A 26870-nucleotide genomic window follows, 5' to 3' on the forward strand; every position below is an offset into this window, starting at 1 on the left:
ACATTTTCTGTGTCATTGTGTTAGTAATCATTTTTGAATCATCATTTTCTTTTCTTTTTTTTATTTTTAAAAATCATTGCTTTATTTTTAATTATGATGGGGACCTAAGACCGGTATATATTTAGGGGGTACATGGGATGTTTTGATGCAGGCAAACAATGCGTGATGATCAAATCAGGGTAAATGGAGTATCAATCACTTCATTTATCGTTTATTTATTTTAAGAACATTCCAATTCCACTCTACTAATTATTATAAAATATGCCATAGATTATTGTTAACTATAGTCACCCTTCTGTGCTACCAAATTCCAGTTCTTATTCACCCTAACTTTGTTTCTGCACCTATTGACCCTCCTCACTTTATTCTTTCCCAAACTCTAGTAACTATCCTACTCTATTTCCATGTGATCAGTTTTTAAAATTTTCACCTCCCACATTTAAGTGCAAGCATGTGATACTTGTTTTTGTTTTTTGTTTTTTCTTTGAGATGGAGTTTCGCTCTTGTCACCCAGGCTGGAGTGCAATGGCGTGATCTTGGCTCACTGCAACTTCCACCTCCCAGGTTCAAGTGATTCTCCTGCCTCAGCCTCCTCAGTAGCTGGAATTACAGACACCCACCACCAAGCCCAGTTAATTTTTTGTATTTTTAGTAGAGATGGAGGTTTCAACATGTTGGCCAGGCTGTTCTCAAATTCCTTACCTCAAGTGATCTGCATACCTCGGCCTCCCAAAGTGCTTGGATTCCAGGCATGAGCCACTGTGCCTGGCCGATATTTGTTTTTCTGTGCCTGGTTTGTTTCAGTTAACATAATGTCCTCCAGTTCCATCTATGCTGTTGCCAATGAATCATCACTTTTAATAGCTACATATTAATTTACGAGAATTTATGAGTAAAATTTGCCACATTTACTTAACTCGTATCATGTTGCTGGACACTTAATTTGCTTCTGATACCACTGACCACTCTTGTGAATACACATATGCAAGTACTTTTTCCACATTAGGATTGTATCCAAATATTTGGATATATTTCCACATTTGAATTATGTCCAAATATAGGTAGATAAATTCTCAGAGGTAGAATGACTGCTCTTGAGGCCACTGGGCTTAGGATTCACATTGCCAAATTGATTTTCCAAAGAAGAATACCAATTTACACTTCGGCCATCAAAACATTAACGTTTGTTTCTCTGAGTTCTTGCCAGTACTGGTATCATAATTTTAACTGTTTTGTTTTTATCTTGGTTTCTTTGAAATGTAGCAGTTGAAACATTACCTTAGTCTAGTATACATTTATTTCATTACTCATGTTGGTAGAGACATAATTTTTCTGGGTTGTTGCTAGTCTGTTGCACTTACTCTTTTGTAGTTTGTTCATAATATTTACTCATTTGTCTGTTAGTGCCTTATTGATTTATATGAGCCATCTGGACGTTAAAGATATCATCCCCGTTCTCACTATATTTCACTCAAATATTTTCCCTTCTCTTTATTTTGCCTTTCCAGTTCAGTTTCCTTTGCTCTTGGTATTCCCATTGCTTGAAATATTCTTGCACCAGATGTCTGTGTGATTAGCTGCTTAACCTCTTCAGGACCTTATTCAAATATCACCTTCTCACGGAGGTCCCCCTTGGCCAGACTGTACAAAACACAAGCAACTTCTCCCCAAACCAACGATCTCTTTCCACTCTTTTTCTCTCCTTAATATTCATCACTATGTAACTACATATACCTTTAATTATAACTGTAACTATATATGTGTGTGTTTGTATGTAGATAGACTTTTTTAACCGATTTGTTGTAAAAGGGGGCCAATTTTCTGCCCCTTTTTGTGACACCCCCACCAGAGTGCTATAGCAGCATATTATCATTCAATACTAATTGGAGCTGATTCTCTTTATATTTTCAGTTCCACTCTCTTCCATTTTAAAATGGATGCCAGAGTGTTTTGTATTTCTTGCCTCAAGGATATTTGCCCTGCAGAAAGCAGACATAGCCTAAAGTCAAATAGCTTTTCAACGCCTTTTATAAAAGATTAAACCCAATGAGAAGATAATAGCAGTGAGAGGGGAAACGTTTAATGCTCGACCTCCTCTCTCAACTGAGACAAAGAGATGTGAAGTCCATCTGACTGAGCCGACCTGTTGTCCATTGTTGGCTCATTGGCAGAACCCCAAGGAATCAGGCGTCTGTCAGAAGAGATGGAATGAGGTGCTGTGTAGCCGAGGCAGGACTCTGACCACTGACAGCCAACCCCTGAGAGGAACTACTTCATCTAAGTGTGTCAGGCTTGACTGGGGACATGAAGGAAATATTTGAATGGGATAATAAACTAAGGCTCTTGTTGATCATCTCCAAATAAAAAAAATGTTTTACCAGTTAACTGTAATAGGCTTATTGTTGTTTTAAACTGAATTAATAAGTACATATTTAATTTTTTCAACAGTAAACGATAAAGGCAAATACCAATAAATAGATATAACAAACAGATACGAGATCTCATTGGGGTTCTCATTATTTTTAAGAGTATGTAAAGGGATCCTAAGACAAAAAAAATGAGAATCATTGTTTTTCATGCTCTGATTCAAAGCTTGAAATGTTTAGGTTGGTAAGAAACACAGTAATTGGCCAGGCATGGTGGCTCATGCCTGTAATCCCAGCACTTTGAGAGGCTAAGGTGGGCAGATCACTTGAGCCTGGGAGCACTAGACTAGCCTAGGCAAAATAATGAGACCTCATCTCTACAAAATATATAAAAATTAGCTGGGTGTGGTGGTGCACACCTATATTCCCAGCTACTTAGGAGACTGAGGTGGCCTGGGCCTGGGAGGTGAAGGTTATGGTGAACCGCGATTGTACCACAGCACTCCAGCCTGGCCAATGAAGTGAGACCCTGTCTCAAAAAAAAAAAAAAAAAAAAGAAAAGAAAAGAAAACAAACAAACAAACAAATTTTTTAAAAACACAGCAATCATGCTATCTACAAATAACTGGTTTTCAAGAAAAAGATATACGTAATTTAAAAGTTAAAGAATGGGACATCATGCAAAATAGCATCTCATATAAATACTAAGCAAAAATTGGCTAAATGAATATTAGAAAAATTACACTTCAGATCAAAGAATATTACCAAAGATAAGATATTATGAATACCCTAAGTATATTCACCTTGTAAAAGAGTGATAAATAGGATTGAAAGAAGAAATGGAGGAATCCACAATGTTAAAAATTTCAACAGTTCTCTCTCAGTCATTCATAAATCATTAAAGAGAAAATTAATAAGAATATAGCAGACTTGAACATTATCTACCAATTTTATCTAATTAACATTTGTAGAAAGTCCATCCAATAAACATACTTCCAAGCACTCATGGAATATTTACCAAGATAGGCCAAACTTTGGTCCCGTAATACAAGTCACAAAAAAATCACAAACATCAAAATCACACAGAGTATTTTCTCTCATCACAATAGAATTAAACTAAAAATAAAAAACACAAAGGCATATAGAAAACCTTTAAATATTTGACATGAGTCAATGAAGAAATCCTAAGGGAAATTATAAAATATTTTGAACTAAATGAAAATGACAAAGCAGCATATCAAAGTTGTAGATGCAGGTAAAACAGACCTTGGAAGGAAATTTTTAACATCAAATGTTTGTACTAGTAAGACAGACAGGTTTAAAATTAATAGTCTAAGCTACTGCTTTAAGAAACTAGACAACAAACACCAAATTAAGGACAAAGTGGGAAGGAAGAAATTGTAAAGATAAAAAGAGAAATCAAGAAGATAAGAAATGGACAAGCAATAAAGTCAATGAAATCAAGGGCTGCTCTTTCAAAAATATAATAAAACAAGATACATTTCTAGACAAATGGACAAAGAAAACAGATAAAAGCACAAAATACTAGCAAAATACAAGACACAAGTCCTTTGGATGTCCTCTAAACACTAAATGGAAAGTAAGGGGATATTGTGAACAGCTTCATGCCTTTAATTCAATAACGTGGATAACATAGACAAATTCCTTGAAAGACACACAGTATCAAAACTTACTCAAGAAGAAACAGGTAACCTGAATAGCTTCATATCTAGTAAATAAATTGAATTTGTAGTAAAAAGCCTTCCCACAAAGCAAACTCCAGAACCAGATGGCTTCCTTGGTGAATACTCACAGACAATTTAAGTGGAAAGAATACAAATTCTACATGAGCTCTACCAGAAAATAGAAGAGGAGGGGCCACTTCTCAAGTAATCTTAAAAAAACAGAATCACCCTGAATCACACAAGACCTTACAATAAACGAAAAGGACAGTCCAATACACTTCATTAATATAAATGTAAATACCTTCAATGCAATTTTAGCTAATCACGTACAGAAACACATTGTTAAAAAGACTAAATATATATATATACACACATATATATTATGACCACATGAGGTTTGTCTCAAGAATGCAAATTTGGTTGAAATTTGAAAATCAAGCAATTAAAACTTGTACTACCTGACTTCAAAATTTTATATAAAGCTATAGTAATTAAGGAAACATTGTATTGGTGTCAGGATAGGCATATAAATCAAGGAGACAGAAAAGCAAATCAACAAATGAACTCATGCTTACATGGTTGATTGTTGTTGTTGTTGTTGTTTTAGCAAAGATACCATGGTAATTCACTAAGAAAAGGATGTTGTTTTTAATGCAATCCTCATTAAGGATGACTTTTATGAGGATACATACGAAGAATAGTGTTTTCAATAAAGAGCTGTAACAGTTGAACATCTGTATGAACATATTCTGACCCTTATCTCACACTACCTACAGAAATAATTTGAAATTTTTTACATAAAACCAGTGGAAAAAATCAAAAAAGAAAACTATCACACAGGATTCAATGGCATAATTTTTTGGTGTGTATTATTAAACTCATATAAATTTCATATTAAATATCAAACAGGAAAAAATTTTCAACAAATAAACATCATAGTTCAGAATCTTAACAAAAAGAGAACTCTTGTAAATGCAAAAAAAAAAAAAAAAAAAAAAAAACATGACATGCCTCAAAAAAGGATAAAGAACATTACAAGGTAGAAATCTAATCAATGAAAGAAATATGACTTTAAAACTTTGGAGTACCAAAACTATGATAGTGCCTTGACATATGTAGTCTTGTGCATTGCTGGTGAAAGTAAAAATGGGAACAATTTTTCCAGAAAAAATTGAAAGTACGTATTCAAAATCAAAAATTTAGCATTTATATGCTTTGATTCTCAATTTTGCTTTTCAGAATCTCACTTTTTGGAATCCAGCCAAAGGAAATAATCAGAGCTATACACATTGCTTTATGCACAGGTATGTATGTTAATTTTAAAATTATTTATAACCTTATGAGGAAATAATCTATTTGCCATTATAATTATAACTGCTTGCTTCTATGTCCTTTGTAATTACAGGTTTGAGTTATATACCTGTGTCAGTACTTAATTATCACCTGAACATCCACACTAGAACTTAATTCATATGAAGACAGGGACTTAGTCCATTTTGCTACTGGTGATTTCCTTGGTCCCTGATGAGTGTCTAGCTTATAATAAGATATTTCTTTAATATTTGGTAATTTAGTGATCAAATAAGTAGTGATTCATCCATATACCATATGGAATCACAATTCAAGTAAGGTTTAAAAAATCTGTTTTCATATTGAACATGCTGCTGTGTTAAGTGAAACATATAGAACATTACATTGTACAAACAATATGAATCTAGTGTGCATTTTTTAATTGTTGACACTGATGTATCTTGGGGAAAGGGTTAAGGTTATTTTAAAAAATTGATCTTAAAATTTAAACCTTCAAAAAGGGTAGAGGTTTGATATGTGGAATATTTATCTCAGATTATTGAGATGGATAATGAAAATTAAGATTTTCCTTTTCTTTCCCTTTTCCTTCCTTCCTAGAGTAGGTTAATCACCTTTCTGCACTTGTGGGGAAAGTCTATGGGCCATTGAAAACCTATTACACTGTTAATACAGTGTGGGATAAAATCATTTGTAGGATGACCATATGCATTTTTATCCATATGAGTCAAATTAGAGGATAAAAAAGTGGGCACTATTAAAAATTACTCTAGAACTACAAACAAAAACTGGGGCTGTCTTGGGGAAAGCTAGGACATGCAGTCACCAAGGTTATTGACCACACCCATGAAAAGTGCCCTGCACCTACTTATTTCTAAAAAATAAATAAACAAAAAAATATGGCATGGTTATGGGATATTTGGCTCCTCAGGACTTCAGTCATCTTGCCAGAAAAAAAAAGAAATAATTTCCCCATAGTCAGTTGCATGTTGAATATATTCTTTAAGTTTATCCATAATAGCAAACAATTAAAAGGGAAATCACAATTAATAATAAATAGAGCCAATTTTTGAATAGAGTAGAAAATTAATAAGTTGTCCACTTCATCTTTTCAGGTGGGAATCATGTGACTGTTACAAGGATTACAGAAAAGAGCAGGTGTTTAAGAGCAGCAGAATGACTAGGACTATTTCAGTTCCCTTTCTACCAACCAATGGGTTGAATACTCCATTATAGTGAAAACAAAAATATATTAACTAAAACTTCACCTCATCGCAAAGCTCTCCACATCCTTGTGGATTATTAGAGTGGGAGTTTGAAGCTTTCTTTCATTTAAACATCTGAGCCCTAAAAATAAAGTCTGGAACAGTTCTTGATGCAACTCACCTAAGGTCTGTATTCCATTAGTCTAGAGCCTATCCTTGAGCACGGAGGATACCTTGTATTTTATGGTCCTCTAGCTGTTTGCAGGCTGGAAAAGGAAGAGGGAAAACTCTATTACGTGGTTAGCAGCTGCTGATCAACCACACATTTGAATCTGAAATGTTTGTGTTCTGGGAGAGAATATAATAATACTATAGCCATTGTGATCTTCATTTGGTTCACAGTATCATTCCTATTAACGAATAGGACGGAAAGAAAAAACTAGATGAAAATTCTGACTCAATTAAATCCATAAATTAAAAGTCTGATGTTGATAACACTCATTGCTATTCACTCATTCGATCAAAAATTTTTTAGTGGACCCTAATATCCTGCAGGCACTGTTCTAGTTTCTGGGTGTATAGAAGTCAACAACGGAAAGCCCCACTGTCCTTGAGAACGTTTTGTTATAATATGTGCGAGGGCATGCATACAATAAACAAATACGCAGATCTCAATAATAATATCAGGTAGAGGCAACTGTATTGAAATAAAATAAATGAGACAAGGGGTTAGAAAGGAACTCAGGAAGAAAGGGTGTTATTGAAGGTGGTCAACACAGGCCTTTCTGGGGAGGTGACATTTAACTAGAGCAATGATACATATGAGGGAAAAGGCATGCCTGTATCTGGGCAGAATAAAGCACCTGTTAAATAGTTCTAGCGTTCCATGGACCCACAGAGGAACAACAGGCACTGGAACCTGTCAGAGCATCAGAGCATGGCGGGTGGGAGGAGGGAGAGGATCAGGAAAAATAGCTAGTAGAGACTAGGCTTAATACCTGGGTGACAAAATAATCTGTACAACAAATCCCCGTGATACAAGTTTACCTATATAACAAACCTGCACATGTGACCCGGAACTTAAAAAATAAAACTTAAAAAATAAGAAAATAAAAAAAATTTAAAAATTTTTAAAAATTTGAATGTTCTATACCACTGTACGGAGACCATAGTTAACAATAATATTTTATATAGTTTCCAGTGGCTAGAGAGAGAATATTGAATACTCCCAACACAAAGAATTGAAAAATGTTTCATATGAGGAATATGCTAATTACCCTGATCTGATCACTATATATTACATATATGTAAATATCACTATGTACACCCCACTAACATGTACAATTATGATTTCTCAATTCAAAAAAATATAATAAAATGACGAGCTGACTCAATTGCTGGTAACTCTCTTTACAGTTCGGGCTTTGAAACTGACAGGTCACCAGCAGGAGATCCATCTTTTCTTTCCAGATTCTCTTCTTGGTCCTCTGCCCCTGGAAGCAGGTTAGTTTACCTTCTAGAACTTCAGTACTCTCATTCATAAATTGGCTGGGTAGACAACATCAGCTTTGGCTGAGTTCTCAGGGCACTTCTGAGTTTAACATCACCCTTTTTTCCCACACCAATATATTCAAGTAACAGACATACTTTTATTTCTTATGTGTGTATCTGTAAATAACTCATTTTTATCTAAACAAATGTATTTAAGAGGAAACATTGTATCATTGTTATGCAAACTTTCTCATGGCATGGAAGATAACTGGACAAATAAGTACATGGAAAGAAAACAACTTTATTAAATTCTTACTAGACACATTTGCTGCTGAAGACTTTAAGCTTCAGATCTTATTTCTGTTTCGAAAAAGGACATTTTACAGTGGTTAGACAGTTAATCCCAAACTGGGTCTTATCTCATTAGCATGAATAATAAAAATTTTGCCAATACCTCTTGGGAGCCATAATTTACTGAGCATCTGCAACATAACAGGCTCTGTACTAGCCTCTGGGGTACTTTGTAAAAGGAAATAAATCTTTGCTCCTAATGGCCTACATTCTAAAGAGAAAAATAGATTGAAAATAAACAAAACATGGAAAAGAGAAGAAATCACACACACACAAAAAGATACGTACTTGGCAAATAATAGTAGAAGAGCAATATGGCAGACAGGGATTAGGGAGCTGCTTCAGATTGGATGGTCAGAAAAACAGCCAGCTAAGAGGGAAGGAATTTCAAACAGAGGGAAACTGTGCACATCACACTCTTAGTAATTTCAAAGAGAATACCTTTCTCCCTTTAAAATGTATTCTTATTTAACGTCACTTAAAACTGTGTCTTCTAACCACCAGAGATGCAGAAATTTGTATTTCAAACTTGGAAAACACTAGACTATGGGGATCAGGGTTCCTCATAGGCTAGAACTTTGAGGAATGACTGTTTCCAAGCTCCTGATGACAATGCAGTGAAATTCCCCAGACTGGGCTGGGAGAACCTCTGGGATCACAGTCCTTACACAACAACGATGTAATATCTATCTTTAGAAGTAGTTTAACCTTACCCTGGGGCTACTAGATAAAAGTCTTCAGAGGAGAAGCCAAAAGGTACCTTAATTTCACTTTTGGATCTGAGGCTGTCTTCTGAGTCATTTGCAGATCCCGTTTACAGTAGGAAAGGTATAAGTAACAGCAAAAACAGCAACAATAAACTCATTCATTTGTGCAGCTAGTTATATATTTACTTTTATTTTCCTATTCTAGATCAGTAATTTCTAGCATTCCAATCGGAGATTACATATGTCCACCATATGGATAAAGAAAATGAGACACACAAAAAAAGATGACCTTTCCAATGCTAGCTAGTCATACCAATTATCTGATGCCACTTTTATGATTTGCTTAGTGCATTGGGCCCCAATTTGATCGGAGGGTGTGCTGGGTGACTACCAAGGTAGGATATCTAATCATGTGAAATCTAAATCTGATGCATTATCATGGTCTTATCAAAACATTGGGAGGTGGAGGGAGGGAAGGTGCCCAGGTGAATTCTCACTTATACATTTCTAGTAGTTTAGAATGCAATAATGCCTAGGACATGAATTTCCCTTTACTCATCCAACCCCGTTGTCTTGCCCCTAACATTTACTCAACACCTATTTTTGGCTGGGAAACTAAAGTTAAAAAAGGGAAGAGATTGGTGTCTTTGGGAAAAGCCCATTTGTAATTCTAGAGGCCCTGGACTAGTTTTTAGGTAGGCGATATCAAATGGACAACGTCTTCACTAATTCATAAGAGAAAGTCATTTGAAAATTATATTTCTAAACACTACTATTTCTTTAACATCTCACTTAATATTGGCAGAAAGGAGGAAGGAGGGAGAAAATTACCACAGCATAAAATAATTTCCAAGTTCCTGAGTTCTTACTGATTTAAAAATAGTGATTCAAGTAAGCTCATTCTAATTGTTATATAAAAAGGAATATTCTAATAAAATTATATGTCTTCAAATGTCAATATTTTCAGAGAAGAGATGTCTCTGAATAAAAAGAAACACCATCGCTTGAACAAATGAGCAAAAACATATCAAATGTGAAATTCCTTATCTTGGAAGAGTACAAGTTTATGCAGGTCTTGACACGCTCGTCCCAATTTCAAATATTATTCCATAATATCTTCTATCTAATTATATATAACTCATAATTACGTAAACTTGTCTTCTGAAAAAGAAACATTGAAAGCTATTTTAACTGTTGCTTTGCCAATATTATGCTGCACATTTTAGTCAAATATAAGTAAATTCACTAGACAGGTAATTAGTCTTTATTTTTAATATTTGGAGTAGGTAAATTGTCAATCAGTTCTCTGCCTAAACTATAGTGTGTGGAGACATCTGTGTTCTACTGTTGGGTCAGGAGAGAGGAAAATCAAAGAGTGGATTGATTTCTGAAGAAACAAATCAAATAAAACAGAAAGCATGCACTGGTAAATTCTTCCCTTCCATTATTCTGAAGCCTGGAATTGGGAAAATAATACAGACAGTAACAATATAATTGCTACCTTCTAGTGTTTTTCCTGTTCTAGGAATGGTTAGTGGCTGTAGAAATGTGAATTCACCCATCTATTCTTCACCACTGCCGGCAACATAGGAATTATTGCTTCCATTGTACGTTTGTGGAAAATGAAGTTCGGTGAGGTCAAGATACCTATCTGAAGTCACACAGTTAAAACGATTCAGAGCTAGCCTTTATACACAGAAGCATATTAAATGTCATGCCCAATAGGAGGTATGTTGTTTTTACTTTGGAACTGAAGATTTGAGCTCTCTGCAAGCTGAATGTTAAGCCAGCATTGTCTCTATGAACCTGGGAAAGATGACCAGGTGCTCACTATTAGTTTCTTAAAGTGGCAGAGAACAAGAAAGTCATACTTAAGTCATCAGGAATGAAGGAAGTACTTTGAGGATAGTAGCCTCTCATCATGGAGAATGATTAGCTAAGTAAATTTCCAAGATAAAAATTCAATTCTTACACCCAAGCTGCAGATCCAGACATTGACTCCTCCTTGCTGCCCCATCTTTTTAATCCCATGAAGACGGCGAAATATCAAACTTCTCTATGAAACATAATAAAAATAGCTGAAAAATGCGTAATTGGTTTCTTTTATATTTGATTTCCAAAATTCATAGTGTAGAAGGATGTAAATCCCAGCAGAAAAATTCACAATTTTGATCCTTGTGCCATTTTGGACTTGGAACGATCTAAGCATTCCGAGATATGATTAAATCCTCTTGTCAGACTATGTGGTGAATGGTTGCTCAAAGTAATAACCTGATCACATGGAGGCTGGGGAGCTTCCATCCCTTTCCAAGTTCTCATTGTCAATGGCTTAGCTAAGTTATTGATTGTGAGGGATAAGTCCTTGCTGTTGGCGTCTTTATCTTAAGTTTAAAGGATACATCTCCTGACCCAAAGTGGGAGAAATGAGATTTTCTCCCATCTAGCTTTGACATCATTTCCTGTGTAGCTTGGGAAAGATGCTTCACCTCTCTGGTCCACAATTTTCTTCAGTGTAATGAAGGGATTGTAGCATATACTTTGTCTTCTCATAGAAACAGGATGTGTTACACATGTTTAGTACATGACTTCCATACAGTATGAGCTCAAGAAAGCCTCACTAATTAAAGAGAAGAATGATTGAACTAGTTAATATTCCCTTCCTATTTTTCAAAGCATTTGACATACAAGGATAAGGTTTATGCTTACTAATTATCCTTATTAATAAAACTAAACTCAGCCTTACTCTTCACACCAGAGGGATTTTACCATTAAAATATCCTTTTAAATTTGAGCGAGAACAGTGAAAACCCAATTAGAAAAATGCTGTCACTCCTGAGGCTTCAGCTCCCATTTGATGACTCTTACACTCCATGCCCAGGCCCTACTTCTGCAATGAGTGAACTGAAAATCTATACTTCTGGTGACTTACTTGAAAGTCCATCCAGTTGTCACACAAACACCTCCCATTTACAATCCCAACCCAAGCTCAATTCATTTTCCCCAAACCCGTTTCTTTTCAATTTACCAATTCTAGGTACTAAGATCACAGTTGACTTAATTTTTCAGATAAGGATGCTTAAAATCACACTGGTAACCTCTAATCAGTCATCAAATCCTGATAAATCTGCCTCATCAGTGTATTTGCTTTCATTCAACAGATATTTATTGTGTACCCGTTATGTTTCAGGCACAGTGTAAAGAACTGGATATACAATGGTAAACAAGAAAGCGAGATTCCCTGCCCTCATGGAGCTTACATTCTGGTAGGGCAGTCAGACCCATCCACACACACACATACAATAAAGCCAAAAAGCAAAATAAGTTTAAAGAGTTGTCATCAATACAAAAAAAAAAAAAAAAAGGTGACCTGCTTTCCATGGAAAAGGAAACGTGTTTTGTTTGTATGAGGAACTGAAAGATGGCCAGTCTGGCTAGAGCATCGTGCACTGAAAGGAGGATGGAGTGGAATGACACTGGAGAGGTTCACAGGGCCCTATTCATGTAAAGCAATAAAGTAAAGGCATCAGAATTCATTTTAAGTCTTTGGGAAGCCAGTGAAGAGGTTTAAGTTACAAAGTCATGTGATCTGGATTGTGTGTTAAAAGTATCCCTTTGGCTTTTTTTGTGAAGAAGAGGTTGGGAGGCAGAGGATCAGCCCAGAGGTGGTGTCAGTCTTCCGGGTCAGAGATGACTGTGGCCCAGACCAGGCTGATGGCAGTACAGGAGCAGAGAAGTCTTTCCTCTTCTCCATCTCCAAATTACTGGATTATTTCAGGCCCTTATTCTACCTCATTTTGACCTCTGCAAAAGCCCTCCTGGGGCACACCTCCGAGTTTACATGCTCCTAATATGTTCTCCACACTGCCTGTCAAATAAATTTTGCCCCTCTTCTGCTCAGAGACTCCAACGGCCCAACCCGCATTCACCTCTGTTGTCTTATAAAGCTTCTCAAAAAGAGGTGAAGGATATGTCACAATGACCCAGGAGTAGTTTCAAGTACTCCTGACCCGGTTCCGCCTGACATACAGAGCCATGATCTCTATACTTTTAACCAATTCTCCAAGAGGTGTAAAGAAACTACTCTTTTGTCTTCCCTGTCACCCCCAGAAACCCAGGCCTAAAAGAGATAACTTAGCTAAACCCAAGATCTGTCCAGAATTGCCACAGGTGGCCTAATCTCCGTTCACACTCTACATCTCACCATCTCCTTCCTGTTATACCTTTTATGTTCTTCCTTCAACTTGGAAGGAGATAAAATATCTTCTTGTATTGTCTAGGAGGGCAAATAGGTAAATAGGTGACCATAAGACAACAAGGTGGATACTTTGGTATAGCGTTGAATTATCAAAAGATGTCAGGAAAGGTAGTAAGAATCATTCTGAATCCTCAAGTAACTGGAGCAAGGTTTATAAAATAAGATTTTGATGAATTAGTGAATGAATCAGTGAATGAATGATGAATAGAAACAATACCCATTATTTGAGGAAAAGAACAGAAGCATGTTCCTTCTTTTAGCTGCATAGATGGTATAAAACAATGATTACTTTAGAAATAAGGAAGGATCATTTAAATTAAGACTTCGTTTAAGGCAATGTGCTCCAAATGAAAAAGGACTCCACTAGTTGGGAAAGACATTTTATTTCCAAGTTTCTAAGAGTGTTCTACAAACAATAGAGGCTTAAAGAAAAAATAAAAGATAAAAAGAAAAAAAAAGAAAAACAAGTATTCTTAACTACTGAAAAGTAAACAGCCTTTTTAAAAAAGACTTCAACGTAAAAATGCGAAAATGTAGTTGTCATCTCTAATCCAAATACATTCCTAGAGAAAAGGATCATCCATGGTGACAGGGTTACTTACAGCTGTATACTTATTTAAATGCTATTCATATTCCTTTTGAGTTACTTCTTCATTGCAAATTCAATTGGAGATCTGTGCAAATCTAGCAAAATATTCTTTGGATTACAAAAACTATATAAAAAATGAACACAACCTGCAATTATGGAAGTATTGAGAATGCGTAATTCTTCACTGAGATGAAAGATTCTAAAGTGACATTGTCCAAAGAATGTATTCCATTGAAGTGTTCAGCCCAATTTGATTTCAATGCAAAGTAAAATGGAAGTGAGCACTTCATAAAAAACATTTCTTTGTATGCATGTTGACTAAATCATAAAAAATAGTATGTAACATGATATCAAGAAATGCTTGAAACAAACTTTCACAATAAAGTCAGAAAAAAACTGTAAAAATTGTCTGCAATCCAAGAAAAAGCACGTGCCCTGTGTGTAGGGGGAAAGAGGGAAAGCACTTGCAGTGTGACTTTGTGTGGTCTTTCCCCAAGTATTGCTACGTTTCGACCTTTGGCCCAACTGAACAGGTGAAATGCCCTTCACATAAGTTTCAATCCCCAGTAAACCAGCTGGGATGCAGGGGACTGTAGACACACTCCCGGACCAAATGGCATTGACCCTCAGAATCCAAAATGGTCCCTGCCCTCATTCTGAGCTTACGGCCCCAAGCATATTCTAAACAAAGGTTTTTTAAATGAATCGCCCTTTCTCATTAAAACGTAAAATGCCACATCATTTTACAGTTAGTTAAAATTATAGGAGGAAAAAGAAGCAGTTTCAACTGTCGGAGTCTTACAATAGCCTGGTAAGTTCAACATAGGAAAAAATAGAATAACATTAGAGTCTGGGGCAAATTTGTATTTTTGACTCTAGTCCCCCAGTCCCCCAAAGCTCAGTGCGGGGCACAGAATGTATACCTGGAACATTAGAGTTCTGATAGCTCCATTCCCTCATGGATTCATCTCTCATAACCATCAAATTACTGATATACAAGATAAATGCATATTATATAACACATATTGCAAAGTCATAGACTGACCTAGTTCTTCCACATCCTTCTTTTTTAGAAGATGTGTGTGAAGAGAAGCCGGGAGGTTAACACCAAGAATGTACAAAAAAGCTTTACATGATGTTACAGAATCTTGTCTGAAAAAACATTTGTAAAACATATTTGATTTTAAATAAACAATAAAAGCATCAGACAGACTACAACAGATCATAAATAGGGTTATTAAAAGATCACAATTAAATTAGAAATATAAATGGATCATTAGAAATACTTAACGTTTTTTTCAATGTTAAGAATCAAACCCAGAATTAAAAAAGAATCTTTTTTTTTTTATTTCAAAGGTTGCTTCTTATATTGAAGCTCATATTAAAGCAACAGTACAATGTTCATAAAATATAAGTGTGATGCCGTAACATTTTCTTACATGTCAGAATACTGATATTTGTATGTATACTAAAATAAGAACTTTAAAATTGTACAAATAGATACATTAAAAATGACATAGAAATAGGGCGTCTCTCACTGAAACAAGACAGTTATATCTGGCACGTATTAGTTTAAGATGAAAGTAGAAGCAAAAAGATTTACAAGAATCAGCAGTAACAAGATTGATGCTCAAGAGACATAATTGTACATTGTATTGTACATACATTGTATGGGTTTAAGCTGGCTGAATATTATATATTTCAAGTTTAAAAATGCACTACATATAGAGTGTCCAGAGTTTAAGGCGAAATTACAGCTCAGAACTGTTGTCCTTTCTAATTTTGTGGAAGCTTCTTTGACAACTTAAAAAAGAAGAAAGACTTGGATGTTCATAACACATAAACAATTTCCCTTCATTGTCAGTTCAGCGTTAGACTTCTCCTTCACTTAAATATTTTGTATGCCAAGTGTTTTTTTTTTTTTCTAGCGAAGTTGATAAACAACTTCAATATTTGCCTTTTTGTGAGAAAAGGTATTTCACAGTATTTACCACTTTGATGTTCTCGCAGTTTTATTAAATGTATCCTCTCTGTAAAACTTTGCCTGTTTTAAATGAGCCTTTCCTTGATTTAAAAAAATACCTGTTTACACATCTTCTAGATTCTTGAGAACGCCAGACACAGTTCTTAAGGCCAAATTTGTATCGTTATTGTTAAGAATCGTCATCAAAAGTGTCTTTGGAACCATACAAGTCTGCTAGTTTCTTAAAACGAGGTCCCCAGTTCTGTAGATAATCATAGTCCAAGTCTGAATCTGTGGTGGCCGACTCTAGGGAGCTCAGGGACCCGGCCACTGAGCCCCTGCCTTCATAACCGTAGATTTGAATGGAGTCATAAGGAGGAGCTGTGGGGTCATTGTCTGCCTCCTGTATTCTTGTGTTGATGAAGTCATCGACATCCACGCTGTTGGGCGCTGGCCGGAGCCCAGGTCTAGGCATGTACTGATACTCAGGTTTGATGTCTTTGCGGGGGATAAATCCATTGATACCATCGGGATTCTGGAGGGTGGCAATATCAAAAGCTTCTGTGTCTTCTTCCCCACCCCCTTCATCATCATAAGTAATGATGTTCTCACGGACATCTTCTTCCTCAAAGACAATGAGTGGTTCTTTCTTTTGCCTTCTCAGGGTCACGAACAGTACTACAATGACTGGAGGGAAAGAAAAAGAAAGTAAGCATTCGTTAAGTTCAGTATTCCTGGGTTCTTCTACCAGAGGAACTCTGATTACCATAAACCATGAGGTACAAATGCTCACAACTGGAAACGGTATAGGAAATGAGAGCTTTGCCTGGAATTCCCAGGGATGTGTAAAATTGACCCCCGCCTGGCTCTTCCTCTACAGATGCTGCCGTGAAAACATTACGTCCAACAACTTGGAAGGTTGGGACAATTTTGAACTTTTAACAAATGAATCCAGATACCATGTAGAAGTCATCTTCCTAAGAACTAGGCCGATTCTAAACATGCTCATCTGTAGTCTCTTAGAAGTGGCTAATGCCAATTTCTCTTTGCAAAGGAAGGTAGCTGTTTTTCCAAGGTTTAAAAATGAGGACATGCAGAGCCCTCAGGGCCTACCATCTTATAGGGGGTGATGGCTAGCTCCTGCCAATGTCTGAGAAAGAGCATTGGTCCTATACTAACTTAATGGGAAATCTTATCATAAGTCTGCCTGGACTCTCTGTAGCCACCACATAGAGGAAAGGAAGTTTATAAAGACCCCCAGAAGACAAAATCTTCTGTTTATTTTAACATAGGAAAATAGCATCAGCTGGAACCCAGATAAAGCAATCTCATGTCTTCCCTGGGAGAGGAGGTTCCTTTAAACTTGGGCAACCTAGGAAGGGTGATCAGAGTCATTTATAAGGAAAGTTCAGGAACAGTTTAATTCTTCATTGAGTCCCTCTGTTCCCCAAGAGACTTCTACAGTGTTCCATTAGAAGGCTCTCCCACACACTCAGCAAGGCTGAAGAAAATATTTGTGGCTGAATCTGGCACTCCAACTGAGCACCCCTCTGGCTCCACCATTGCTCTGAGAAGCAGGGATGGGAGATTGTATTTGCCCTGGTCTTCATGTGGCTCCCAAAGCTCTGTGCCTTGTTCTTGTGGGCACTTTCACGAGCACAGACCACTCCTTTTCACTTTCTCTGTTTGGTGGACTCTTTTTTCTTTCATCATGGATACATTTCCTGGGCTCCCATCCTGACACTAGACAGGACTAGTGGCACCTTTCCCATGCACCAGCCTGGCCCTATTCTTACCCTCATTATAATATTTATCACATGGTTTACACATCTGTCTCCACTTCTGTTAACTTTTTAGGGCTTTTGTATTTTACTTCCTCTGTTTGAAATATTCATCTATCCAAGCCTCTGTCCCCAGCTGGACAACTCTCAGCAGCCAACCTATATGTCACATCCTCCAGGAGGATTTCTTCGACCTTCCCAGGCAATGTTAGGTGCCCCCTTTTTTTTTTTTTTTTTTTTTGGAGACAGAGTTTTGCTCTTGTTGCCCAGGCTGGAGTGCAATGGTGCTATCTTGGCTCACCGCAACCTCCGCCTCCCGAGTTCAAGTGATTCTCCTGCCTCAGCCTCCCAAGTAGCTGAGATTACAGGCATGCACCAACACACCCAGATAATTTTGTATTTTTAGTAGAGACGGGGTTTCTCCATGTTGGTCAGGCTGGTCTTGAACTCCTGACCTCAGGTGATTGGCCCACCTCCACCTCCCAAAGTGCTGGGATTACAGGCATGAGCTACTGAGCCCGGCCCATGTCAGGTGCTTTCTACTCTGTGCCCCAACCATCTTGTGTTCATGTCCCTATTATAGCACCCACCATGTCCCTCAGTTTTTCTCTTCATGCATACTTTCCTTGATATTCTGTGAACCTGTAGAGCACACAGATCTCATAGACTTCTTCTCTTTATCCCTCAGGACCTAACATAGGGCCTGGTGCCCAGAGAATACCCAATAACTATTTGCTGAACTGAACTCACTGGCTCTTTCCTATGGAATAAAGAGTTTATCTCTTCATGCATACCTTCCTTGACATACTGTGAACCTTTTGAGGACAGAGATCACACAGCCTCCTTCTTTTAATCTCTCAGGACCTAACATAGGGCCTGTGGCCCAGATAATACCCAGTAACTATTTGCTGAACTGAATGTACTGGCTCTTCCCTATAGAGTAAAGTTCCATAAATTCATTCGAGGTAGGACCAAGCACCATGGGAAAAGTGTAGGTTTGGTGTCAGACATGCATAGGTTTGAATCCTGATTTGGTCAGTCACTAGTTCTGAGACTTTGGGACAAAATGATCTTCCTGAGGCCCAGAAATGGTAAATGTTATGAGGACTAGCACATGGCTTTTCTACAGAATAAGCCACAGATGAGACAGAATGCAGAAGAGCGGCACCTACGCAGGGGCAGGGGCAGGTGCAGGAAAAGCCTCCAAGGGGTATCCATGAGCTGAGGTGTTAGAATAGATGTTATAAATGATAATTAGTGGAGGGGTTAGAGTCCTGCTTCTTCCTTCTTCCAGTTCCCGAGTCCTTCCTCTGCTGTCTTTTGCTCCTCCTCATGCGCCTAATGTCCCTAAGCCTTCTCCTTTATGTTGTGAGACAAAACCATTGCTAATACACCAGGTTTCTGCCCAAATTCCTCTTATGCCAAACCTTCTCGATGTCCCTGAAACCCCCTAGTGGCTCCTGCTATACAGCCCTGTGATGGCCCGGCAAAATGCTCCTGACCTTCCCTGTTCTCCGCAGGAACTCAATTGTCTGCTCCCCCCAATACTCCGTCAAATGCACGAGGCAGACAACCCCCATCTCGTCCTGGCAACCACCACTCCGCCCCACTACTCCACTTCTTGTCTTAAACCGTGTCGACAGTCATAACAGGGTCCTGGTTACCAGCCTGTATTTGAGAAGTGTGTGTTTCAAGGAGGGGCATCCGGTTGCCTGGCCCTTCCTGCAGGGGACCAGGAAGCGCCCTTACCCAGGAGAATGACGATGCAGGCGAGGATAGCGATCAGCGCGCCTGTGCTCAGGCCGGCGTTCAGAATGTAGGCCTCCGCGTTGCAGGAGAGCAGTGCCCCATTCACGTCGCACCCGCAGACTTTGATGGTGAGGGTGTTGGTGCTACTCATGGGCGGGATGCCGCCATCGCTGATCACTATGGGCAGGAGGTACAAGTCCTGCTTCTGCCGACTGAACCCTCCACGCCGGGCATACACGCCTGCTGTGTTATCTGCAGAAAGAGGGGAGACAGGACGTGCGCCCGGTCAAGACCATTGGAATCACAGTGGCTCTCTGCTCGGCAGATTTGAGGGCACTCTCTTATCATAAAGGTTAACCACCAGAATTGTTCTTACTTGTTCTTTCATTTAAGTATCTGCAGAAGCCACCGCCATTTGGCATGATACGATCACGAAACAAGCTATCTGCATTTTGGAATAAATTTCAGAAACAGGCTCTTTTGGATTTGGTAGGGAATTCCCACTGAAGAACGGGCAAGAGCCAAGCAGAAATGGTGTGGCAGACTTGCCAGTGAAGGGATTTCCCCCAACACCCTCAGCCACCCTGTTAAACATGTCATTCCTCCTGCTTAGAATGATTTGAAGTTTGTTGCTCACATGACTCAGCGCACTCCTGCCTGCATGGTGGATGATCACATATTATTTCCCTAACCTAGACTTCACTTTGCCTTCCAGGCTCACACCCTACATTTTCCCACAGAAAATGGTGTGGCAGGCTTGCCTTTGAAGGGAACTTCCTTCGGTGGCAAGCCTGCCTCACTATTTTATGTTGGGTTATTGTTCCTTCTTGAAATGCCACAAGAAAGCATGAGCTTCAGCAATCTATTCTATGTTAGCACAGGAAATATTAATAATTAATTATTCAAGTGTGTGTGAGGAAACAAATGTTTTTTTCTCATGTGCAAACTTCCTACTTTATGACAAGCGTTTAGCCAATTTTTGTTTGCATATATTTTTTAAAAAGAAATTCCAAGTCCACCTTCAACCTTATGCAAACTAGGAATCCACTCATTAGTCATGAAAATATACGTGCTTTAAAGAGAGGAACTACTTTCTAACCCTTGCAGGAGATTGATGGTTTCTTTAAAACCCCAACACCATCAACCACCCAATTAAACATGTGACTCCTCCTGCTTAGAGTGATTTGAAGTTTGTGGCTCACATAACACAGCATACCTCTGCCTGCATGATGGACTGTCAAATGTTATTTCCCTAACCTAGACTTTACCTTGCTTGCCAGGCTCACCTCCTATGTTTTTCCACATGGACCAGTTGAGCCTGACATCAAGAATTCAATTCTGTCCCCCAAGAATGCTACACTCTTCTGTGCGCCTGGTCTTTTTATCCACTGCTCTCTTGCCCAAAATAACTGTTCCTTTTATCATAACAGTTGTACTTCTCAGGCCTCAAAATAGAATTCAAAAGTCATCTCTTCAGGGAGGGTATCCAAGACCTCTCCCATCATCTCTTGTGTGACCCACCACACTGTATATTCTTACAGAAATACATAACCTACTCTTCTGTCATGATTTGTTGACATAACTACTTTGACCTCTGTGAGACTGCGAACTTCTTGAGAATAGGGGATTTTTATCTGATTCATCTCAGTCTCTGCAGGGCCAGAAACACAGTAGACATTCAATAAATATTTGTTGAACAAATGGCATAACTGTGTTCTGGGAAGGATTTAACCAAAATTCCAGATGTTGGCTTTTCTGTATTTCCCAATCTTTCATAGCCTTTGCCCCTAAAATACTTCCCCATCGTGTTTTCTCTACCAGTTGCAACTATTTTTCTAAGCTGTATTTTCTAGTGGGAAAGCACTGGTATTATAAAACAGTAGAAAATTTTAATATGTTCCGTCAAATTACACATACACGCACACACACACATACACACGCACACAATTAACTTCTGGTATGGCCTGCCTCTGTGTGGGTTAAGAATCAGAGTTTATAGCAACATGAATGTTATGACTAGCATCATGGCCCAATAGCTGGTAGGCTTTAAATAGGTTGACAGGATTTTGAATTAGCTCCTGTAGTAGGGAAAAAAATCTCAGACTTTCACAATTATTTAATATATTTTAGGTTAAAGAAAATGTATAATCTTCCCTTGGTATTTGCAGGGGATTGGTTCTAGGACCCTCCCCTGAATACCAAAATCCAGGGATGCTCAAATCCCTTATATACAATGGCATAGTATTTGCATATAACCTACAGACATTCTCCTATATGTGTTAGATGATCTCTAGATTACTTATAATACCTAATACCATGTAAAAGCCATGTAAATAGTTATGATGCTGTAGTTTCAAATTTTGTGTTATTTTTCATTGCTGTATTACAATTTTTTGTTGTTTATATTTCTATTTGTCAGCCATGGTGCAGTGCAGTGGTGCAATTACAGCTCACTGTAACCTTGAACTCCTGGGCTCAAGCAATCCTCTGGCATCACTCTCCTAAGTAGATGGGACTATAGAAAACCCTTTGCTAGAAACCAAGTTTTCACCCTGTATTTGACTACATATTAGCTTTCAACTCCCTATCCATCTCTGAGTGGGTCCTCTTGCATTGGACACATGTGTTACCGAGGTTTATGGATAATCCAAGAAAAAAAGAGATTCAGTGAGGACATATTTCCAGGAAAGTGTCAGATTGGCTCCAGGTTAATAAGATGAAACAGAAAAAGACAAATATTCCATCAATTTTAAAATTTCCATAGAGATTTCTTAGATCTTTTTCTTATATAAAGATTCTAAGAAGCAAAAAACTCAATCTTCGGGGTCAAACAGACCTGGGTTTGAATCTTGAATCTTGTACATATTAATTGCCTGACTTTAAACATATTATCTAGGTGTCTTGATTTTCCATATTCTCATCTATGAAACTAATAATTTTAGATTAAATTTGATTCCATTCACAAAGTTACTCAGTACAGTTGCCAGCCTGTTGGCGATGCTCAGTAAATATTAATTCTTTTCTGGAAGTTCTTCTCTTTGAGCAGTAGACTAATGAGGAAGGGAAACTTATTGGCAAAGAGAGGAAAGTGAATTCTTGGAAATGTCATTGTAGCTCTGAATGTAATTGCCTATGCAGAAGGACTCTTCATTCAAAGGTAAGAAAATATTTCATATTCTTCAGTCCTGGGCAATATATTTCCCATGACAAGAAAATGTTTTTCAAGCATCTTGGTTTTTGATCTTGACACCGGTGTTTTCATCCCTGGCCACAGATATGTAACCAGTTGCATGTTTTCCCCCACTTAGGCCAAAACTTGCAAATAGGGCCATTAATTATCAGAATATGTCATGCACAAAGTGTAGTGTTTCTATTAATGTAAAAGCAAATTCAGGCTTCTAAGTTTTAGTCCAACCTGAACTCCTAATTGCATGCTGCTTTTACTTGTACACTTTTTCGTTCCACTAATACAATATAAAAGTTCCTGATAATGATGATCTCCACAGTACCAGTTGGGGGAATACCAGTATAGGGGTTATGATGATGATGTAGCCCAATGGAGAAATAAATAAGACTGGCAAGCAAGGGGGACATTAAAATGGAGAGAGAAAGAAGCCCTTGATAGATAGACTGCACTGGGTGACAACCCTACATTAGCAAAAAAAGGAAAAAATTAAAAGCAGATCAAAGTGGGCAATATATGGACCAGCTCTTGCATATTGAAAACTTGAAAACAGGAAGCACCAGAGCAAAGGATCAGGACCCACTGCCCTCACCATGGTGTCACGAGAGAGGCTTATCCCAGGGAGACGGCATCAGTCATGCAGCAGCTTCCCGAAGGCTCTGCAGATGTTCTTCCTTACCAATCCTTTTCCTCTGTCCATCTCTTCTCTGAAGCTAAACAATCCTCACAGCTTGACCTGATCAGAGACATTCTATCCTATTAAAAAAGGCCACAGGGCACTTCAGTCTGGGGATCCTCTCTGCAGACTGTTGGAAAACTGAGAATGTAGGCCAAGACTTGCTCCCAGGGAGGTATTTTGTTCACTGCTGACCCAAATCTGCCTACTCTACATTTCCGCCCAAACCTCAGAGAGGAAGTAGATCTATCTACCACATGAAAAGCTCCCACACACTTGAAGACAGGTATTCAGTCACTAGCAGAATAATCATTATTTGATTACTTTGCTCCGGCCTACACCACTTTCCTTAGAAATGTGGCAATAGTTCTGTCAAGATAATGGAAAAAATATTCCTGTGTCCACACTTGCCCGTGCACACACATACACGCACATCTATATATATAAATATATAAGCACATACATAAAATTTATATATAGTGTGTGACTAAAAAGTCTTAGTAGAGTTATAAGCTTCAATAATTTCAGAAGTATAGATGACATACAATTACAAAGGCACCATTTGAGTATTTAGTTATTTCGATTTCTTTACGCTCATTTACATTTGTGAATTTTGAAAAATTAATTTTAAGTTTTGATGTCAGTCAGTGTTTACCATCTTCAATGCAAGGGACTGAAATAATGGAAATTTCATAGGATGTTGTAAAAGTCTGTGACGATATACTTCCGATGTTATTACTGATCAATGATGAACTTACTAGTCTGTGTGTACACCTCTATTTTCTTGCCTTTCTGAATACCCTGTGAGCTCTCTACCTACCTGTCATCACTGCATAGTTTGCACATATCACAGTCCATCATGATTGAATGTCTGACCTCTTCATCAGACAGTAACCTCCTTGAGGGCCTTGTCTTATATAGTTTTTCACTCATCTTTGAGCATTTAGGCATTTAGTACTGTTGTGTGTATTGACAGAATAAATGGCTGAATGCTATTCTTTCCAATGCATCTCATTATCAGTCTGACTTTTCCACACAGTCAGATTTTACTGATTCATTATCTCATGGTCCACTTCTAGTTTCCATCTTCTCCAACTCCTTCTAATGTTGCTTATATTTATATTGTGGATTTTGCTTTTTCTAAATATCTTCATCTTGCTATCTTATTATTCTGTTATTACTATTATTTAAATTGAAGCAAATTTAACTAAGCAACATTGATTGAACTGCTAATATGGGCAAATGCTGTTGTTTGTTGCTTTTACATACCTTATCCCAAATAATTTTTCAAACTCTGCGAAGAGTATAATGACCCATATCTTATAGGAAACAAAACTGAGAAACTAAGAGGGAAGCAATTCTCATAAGGACATGGAAAATAACAGAACTAGAATTTGAAGTCCCCTAGGTTTCACTGAATTTTATAAGCGCATAACTGACCCTGGGACACTGACATTATTGCATTCCAATTAAACAAGTATTTTTTTTTTTTAATATCCACAATAGGTTGGTTAATTAGTTGAATTCCATCATAGCTTATAGTTAGAAGAAAAAAAAAAAAAGAACCTCAGTTTCTAGATAAAAGAACAGTTCTTGGAAACCTAAGAATTTTGTGGCAAAGAGACTCACAAAAAATCAGCAGTGCTCATTCAACAGCTGTTCCCATAGCGTTTCCAGACACACACATATACACACAAACACACACCCTTCACAAACAAATCAATGTGAAGAAGGCAAGAAGAAACCTATTACTTTCCCAATATTTTGGAATAAAGGATATACTACAATGAGGCAAATTCTATGAATGATGAGCCTTAACATGCTAATGAAAATAATTGACCAAGACTCTGATGTCTATAATGTCTCCTAACTGAATTAGGGAGCTACACACCACTGTTCTTCCAATTATTGCCTTTTGTACTGAGAAATCTGCAAAACAAGAAGTACAATAAAGAGTAACAAGATAGAAACACTTGCCTGTGTGCGTGTGAAATTCAAGCATGTGTGTATGAGATATCGAAGTATGCAGTTTGTTAGCATTAAGAGACTTTTCATTGTCACATTTAATCACATTTCTTAAAATCAACTCTGCTTTCACTTATGTTTGATAATAATTTTCTCCTTGTTGGTAGGGTAAATAGAGAGAAAAGAACATACTGCCCACATATTTCTTAGTTTAAGACAAAGAAAACTACCAAGATATTCAGGAGGATATTGACATTTAGGGTCTTTAAGCTAACAAGTTAAGTCAGTGACCACATGCAACCTTGAAAGAATGATGTCTGATCTACCAAGATCTATTTATTTTGTTGTTGTTGTTGGGTTGGGGAGAGAGCGGGTTCCCAGACAAACTCTGTTCTGTGTGAGACAAACTGCAGCAATGAATTTTAGGCAGAAAAGAAACATGATTATTTACACAAGTGAAAATGTCAGGGCATTAAAGGACATCTGCCATTTTGATCTCCCAACAGAGCATCTTCCATATTGGAGCAATTAAGGACGAAAAATAAATCCTACAAAAATCTGTTTGGCTATCTTTAAATTATGAAAGTGAAAAATCAGAAGCATATTTGCATGCTAGTTTGTGCTGCTCATAAGAAATGTCCTTAGTTTAGGGGGTAAAAAAAGAAAGAAAAGCCTTTATTTGCCAATTGGTTTAATCTGAGTGAATCTGTCTTGGCTATCCTTACTAAACCAACACTGCTTTCCATGCAAACATTTTGTTGTTTATTTATGTCTTTGCTTGCCTGCTTTCTTATTTTTATTTTTTTTAAGCAGTGCAAACTCAACTCTAAATGTTTCAGTGCTCATTGATCTGCCACATGGCCCATCTTGGATGTTACACTTGCAAAACTAATACATTAGAAGGTCATCTCATTCTGGCCCCTAACCCTAGGTCTCCAATACAATTTTGTGGAAAAGTAAATGAATGAATGGATGAAACAATGGAAGGGCTGGGTGATGGGGTACTGAGTTCTTTGGAATATTCTGGCATCAAATTTGTTCTCTTTTTCATCCTGGAGCTTGTTTCATGACAGATTCATTTTTTCCATAATAGTAACTAATTCCTAAAATTTTTGAAGAAGATTATATGTTATGAAGTGTTTTCTCATTCACTCCTTTACTTTTAATTTATGCATTTAGTCAACCCATTTTTCTTAAATGTTGGGATACTGCCCTCACAGAGCTCAGATTCTAGTGGGAGATAGGGAAATGTATTATATGATTAGAAATCAGAGTGATAAGAAAAATTGAGGTGAGAGCAGTATTCCTGGAGCACTAGGAAGAAGCAGCCCAAATGGTCTTGAGATGTTAGGCCAGACTTCACCTAAGAGATGACTTTATGTACAGTGAGACTTAAAGGAGGAGGGATAGACATGGGGAGTAAATTCCCTGCACATGGACATGTGAGAGCATGGCATATTTCAGAAACTTGACATGGTTTCAAGTTTCTGAATCTTAAGATTTAAGGTAGCAAGAGAAACAAGATGGTAGAGGTAAAGTGTGCAAGGAGTAAAGCATGGAATGTCTTGCTCACTAAGCCATGGAGTTTCAGTTAA

At 37.6% G+C, this 26870-nt stretch overlaps 1 protein-coding gene and 1 long non-coding RNA gene across 5 annotated transcripts in view; one reads left to right on the top strand and one right to left on the bottom strand.

The window, feature by feature from the left end:
- The window catches only part of LOC126944972 (uncharacterized), a 345379-nt gene extending 336938 nt beyond the window's left edge, over positions 1-8441 (top strand). For both annotated transcript variants that reach the window (XR_007722251.1, XR_007722252.1), the window contains 2 exons: positions 5291-5355; positions 7981-8441. This is a non-coding gene — a long non-coding RNA (uncharacterized LOC126944972). The remainder of the gene's footprint in view (positions 1-5290; positions 5356-7980) is intronic.
- A 6839-nt stretch (positions 8442-15280) lies between these two features.
- CDH11 (cadherin 11) overlaps positions 15281-26870 on the bottom strand; it is a 179081-nt gene continuing 167491 nt past the window's right edge. For all 3 annotated transcript variants that reach the window (XM_050774864.1, XM_050774865.1, XM_050774866.1), the window contains 2 exons: positions 19451-19702; positions 15281-16607 (listed from right to left, as the gene is read on the bottom strand). In XM_050774864.1, coding sequence (XP_050630821.1) covers positions 16111-16607; positions 19451-19702 — 749 coding nt within the window. In that variant the 3' untranslated portion in view covers positions 15281-16110. The remainder of the gene's footprint in view (positions 16608-19450; positions 19703-26870) is intronic.

This window comes from Macaca thibetana, chromosome 20 (assembly GCF_024542745.1).
Source record: "Macaca thibetana thibetana isolate TM-01 chromosome 20, ASM2454274v1, whole genome shotgun sequence".
In the NCBI taxonomy this organism is placed as follows: domain Eukaryota; kingdom Metazoa; phylum Chordata; class Mammalia; order Primates; family Cercopithecidae; genus Macaca; species Macaca thibetana.